This window comes from Gregarina niphandrodes (assembly GCF_000223845.1).
Source record: "Gregarina niphandrodes unplaced genomic scaffold scaffold00004, whole genome shotgun sequence".
NCBI classification, from domain to species: domain Eukaryota; phylum Apicomplexa; class Conoidasida; order Eugregarinorida; family Gregarinidae; genus Gregarina; species Gregarina niphandrodes.
This window is the reverse complement of record NW_011645775.1, coordinates 239,672-244,288: the sequence shown is the minus strand read 5'-3', so window position 1 is coordinate 244,288 and position 4,617 is coordinate 239,672. Positions and strand designations below refer to the sequence as shown.

At 53.3% G+C, this 4,617-nt stretch overlaps 1 protein-coding gene across 1 annotated transcript; it reads right to left on the bottom strand.

The window, feature by feature from the left end:
- Positions 1 to 547: 547 nt before the first annotated feature.
- GNI_030860 (hypothetical protein) lies at positions 548 to 3,998 on the bottom strand (the record flags this gene model as incomplete). The annotated part of the gene is made up of 3 exons (XM_011130854.1): positions 548 to 620; positions 1,478 to 1,863; positions 3,881 to 3,998. Coding segments are annotated over 3 exons (577 nt in total), but the record flags the coding sequence as incomplete, so codon positions are not given.
- Between the last annotated feature and the right edge of the window lie 619 nt (positions 3,999 to 4,617).

The window sequence follows — 4,617 nt, the reverse complement described above, 5'->3', positions numbered from 1 at the left end:
AGCAGGCTCTGACGCAGCAGGCTCTGACGCAGCAGGCTCTGACGCAGCAGGCTCTGACGCGGCGGGCTCTGACGCGGCGGGCTCTGAGTGGTAACTCCAAAAAAAGGCGGATCGAAAAAACAGGTTTCGGACGGTGCGGGCGACGCGCCGTTAGTGGTGAAGGCGGACCCGCGAGGGAAACCTGAGTCGAGGCCGCGTCCGGTGAAGGAGGCGGTACCGACACCGAGCGCGTTGGATCGTCGATTATCGGGAGGTTTGGACGACTTGAAGGATAAGGGTTTTGTAAAGCCGGATGCCTTGTCAGAGTTGGAGCGGGAGGGTAGTAATGGGGAGTACGGTGGTGCCCCCCGTAGTGAGCGTCACTTGGACACGACGGCTTCGGAGCAGGCGATTTTAGATCGGATTGCGACGGAGATTGCGGCGGGCGGAGACACTGTTTCCGATCACCGGAGTGTTACAGAACATGAATTTGAAGGAGCTTCCCTAGCGCCCCAGCAGATCGAATTGAGTGCTGGAGATATTTTGCGGGATGCGTTATTGCTCAAACATGTACCCGAAGAGGTGTTGGAGGAAAAGTTGGTGGCGGTCGGTACCGTGCAGCGATTCGCACCTGGTGAGACCTTTGTGTACATGCAAGATGCGTTGGACGTGGTCTACTGGTTGGGTGATGGTGCAGTCGTGGGTGTGCATACCGCCACCGTCGTCAACCAGATCCGCACCGGGTACTGCTTCCCGCCTTACAAAAAGTTCATGGCCGCCCGCACTGGATCTGTGACCTCCGATATCGAATTAATTCCGCTCACCGACGTGCAGGTCTGCATCTGCCCTCTCTCAGCTGTACGAGATTTTATGGAAAAGTACGCACCGCCACAAGATGTCCTCGACGCCATGTCCGACGAAGAAGGTCCACCACCCGACCTTAGTCAACAGGAAAGCTTCAAAACCTCCTCCAGCCTCGGCGCTGGCTCCTCTCCCGGTCTCCTGCCCCTCCGTAGCGGCTCCTCACTCAGCCGCAGCATGAGTATGCACAGCAGCGTCACCTCCTCCCCCCGCAGTCCCGCCACATCGGAACGGCTGGGAGACCGCCACACAAACCAAGGTTCTCCCAGGTCCCCCAAGTCAACCGAGTCTCCGATGTCGTCACCCCGGTCTCCGAGGACCCCGTCGTCACATTCATCCCCGTCATCTTCGTCGTCTTCGAGCCAAGAGGCGGTGGCCAAGGTCGTGGCCAAGGCGGGTCGTGGCCAAGGCGGACGGGGCCGCCAGGGGACGGTGGTGGGGAAGATGGCGCTGAAGATGGCGTCTGAGCTCGCGCCGCGGGACAAGTCCGCAGACAAATCAGCGGACAAGTCCGGGACAGACAGGTCGACTGAGAAGTCGGCAGACAAGGACGGGGATCGAACCGCGGACCGTCAGTTTACGACTAGCAGCCGGACGTCAAGCCGTCTGTCCACTGGGTCAAGTATGCGGAGCGAACATGTGGCGGAGATCCAGCAGGCATTGGCGACGGTGAAAGGACGCCGTGGACGGCAGGGGACGATTGTGGGCAAGATGGCGTTGAAGCTGGCAGCGGAGTTGGAGCCGGAGGGTGAGGGTGGAGGGGAATCCGGAGGTCGTCGGGGGCGGCAAGGGACGGTGGTGGGAGGTTTGATAAAGAAGGAAAAGCCGAAGACCGAGCGATTATCGGAGGACGACTCAAGACTGAAGGCGTTGGACGTTGTGACCCGAGAAAAGTGGGCGCGAGAAGAAGTGGCGGAACGGCGATTGACAGCGGAGGAGTTGGAGAACACGATGATTGAGGTGGAGAATGTGCGGGTACCGTTTGACAAAATTCCGGAGGCGAAATTGGAGACGTTACGGGACCTGAAAGAGTTAGAATTGGATGACGAGTTTGAGAATGTAGCGGGGATTGTGAAGGAGGACCATCGCGTGTACGCCGAAGAAGTGGCCAGACTGAACGAGTACATCCGGCAGTGTGACGTGTTGGGTACTTTGTCGCCAGTGCAGATCCATTACTTTGTGTCTTGTTTGACGCGAATAGAACTACGGTCGGGAGAGTCGCTATTCGAGGAGGGAACTCCAGTCCGGGAAGGTAGTGTGTGGTTCAGTGTGAGCGGAGGTTGTTCGTGTTTGCCTCGTGAAGTGGCAGCGGACTTGGGTGCCGAGAAGCGCTGTATTGTGGGTTTCAATGAGTGCCAGAAACTTGCTGAGACCATGGATCCAGAGTTAAGTTATGATAGGACCGTCGAGGCTACTTCAGATATGGTCGCATGGACATTATCGGCAGCGGATTTTGTCGAGCGGATGTGGCCCATGTTAGTTGCACGTCGAGCCAGGGTGGACAACATTGTGAAAGCGCTGGCTTACTTCCCTGTCTGGAGTGCGCTCTCGCGCATCGATCGATTTAACCTCGCCGTCAGACTGAGAGCCGAGTGCTACGATCACATCGGCCTCGTACTTCAGCGCCAGTACCTACGACTAAGTCATGTCTATTTGATAGTCGAAGGAGTGGTCGTCTGCGTCTTCCAAACACCCACCAATGAGCAGGCCACACAATTCCGGTACCCTGGCGACTTCCTCTGCGTTCCTCAGACCAACAACCAGGATGAACTATCACCCTTCTCCATATACACCGTTACCTCCACCAAACTACTCAGCTGCGCTACTACCGCACTCTTCGAACCACCCTTCGACGCTCTCACGCCCGCACTTATCAAGTATCAAAAGTCACTCATCATCGCCAAATTCCCCGAATCACTACAACCACACGTAGAGTCTGCCACCAGACGCGAGTCCCTCCTACCACAGGCCGACAGCGGCAGCGACGAGACTGTCGTACACGAACCCACCGCTACTGCCGCACCAAGAGTCAGCATACTCAGAAACCTCGATCAACTCAACACCAGCAAACTCGACGCGGGCATACTCAAACTCAACAAGAGAATAAGCTTCACCAAAGCTGTCCTTTCCAGGTCCGATAACAGCAATGAACTTGACACCCAAATGAGATAACCCTTACATGAGATAACCCTTACATGAGATAACCCTTACTGAGGGAACCCTCACGCATCTTGTCTCCCGGCTTGCTTGCTCTTTCGGACACATTATTCCCCAATGGCTTACTGACTGGCTACTGCCTATTCTTCGTACTACTAAAGCGTTCTTGCCTATTGAGAAAGCGTTCTTACATGTTGCACGTTACTGGCTCATCTGCGTTCGTGACTATTGTGCATTCTTGACTACGGAGCATTCTTACATGGAAAAAACATAACAGCACACACGTGTGCTACCATGGATCCTGGCATATTAAAGGGCCTCCGCGGTTCACCGGGACCAGATTTAGATCATGCATGTGCGCGTTGCCTGAAAGATAGCGTCAAGGGTGCATCGACGGCTGCTGCGCAGCCGTTACTGGCTCGATTAGCACACTTGAACGATGAGGTCCTCATACGGAGCCTGATTCAAAGGGTTCTAACAAACTCTGAGCTACCGACCGAGCAGTTTATCCATATGATTCTCAACAATATCAGAAAAGATGTCCAAAATCCTGTGGCCGATGCTGCCAAAGTGTTCGGGGTGATGTACTTAGTAAGTCTCTCTCTCCCTTGGACCATGTTTATCGGCCATCCGTAAAGTAAAGAGCAGCTTTATAGAGATCATGAAGGCGAATATAACTTTCACAAGGACTTTACAGTTTTTATCCGGTTATTGGCTTGCGATGCTGGCCATTACCCGGGGGCATTTCTGGACACCGACCCCCTGATCAAAGCTAGAGGTGTGTATCGGGCTCTTTGGGGACTTGACGACAGTCTGTGGTGTCCAGAAAGTGGAGGAGTTGCTCAATCAGTATTAGTAGATCAAGAACAGGGATTAGTTAAACAAGGAGGAGGAGTTGGACAAGGAGGAGGAGTTGGACAAGGAGGAGTTGGACAAGGAGGAGTTGGACAAGGAGGAGTTGGACAAGGAGGAGTTGGACAAGGAGGAGTTGGACAAGAGGACTATAATCAAGAAGAAAAGGTGCCTTCACGTTCAGTCATTGCTCAGGTGATTAATGCAGCGTTGTCGATTGATGTCCAAGCAATCGACTTTGAGGCAGCTCTATGGTTGACTAAGGTGCTCGGACAACACCGATTTGAGCGCATGATCTTGTTAGCTAATTGGCAGCGCATTCAATTGTTTCGTGGTTTAGAAAGTGTGTGCGATGTCGTAACACTCGTTTCTTGTCAAGGTATCTGCAGGCTGTTCGCATCGAACTTATCTTTCAATGAGTTTTGTCAAGTGATAACCTGTATTGCGAAAATCCTTACACAATATGAGAGCGACCGTCAGGAGTGGATTCTCGCGTATAGCTGTCTTACGTGTCTTCTCAGGGACACAGATTTGATAAACTTATACGGACTAATGTGTCTGGACTACATACTTTCCGGAATGGAGATTAGTGAAAGAGAAGCCGACTCGAACAGGGAATGTGGTCTAGAATGCAGTCCGAAATTTATGAATGATACCTTAAACGCTGTGTGCTCCTTCATGTATCTTGAAGGCGAGGTTTCTGTATTTTGGCGAGCCTTGACATTCAGATCAAACCTCGCGACAACCAAGGTTGCAGTCATGGAAAAC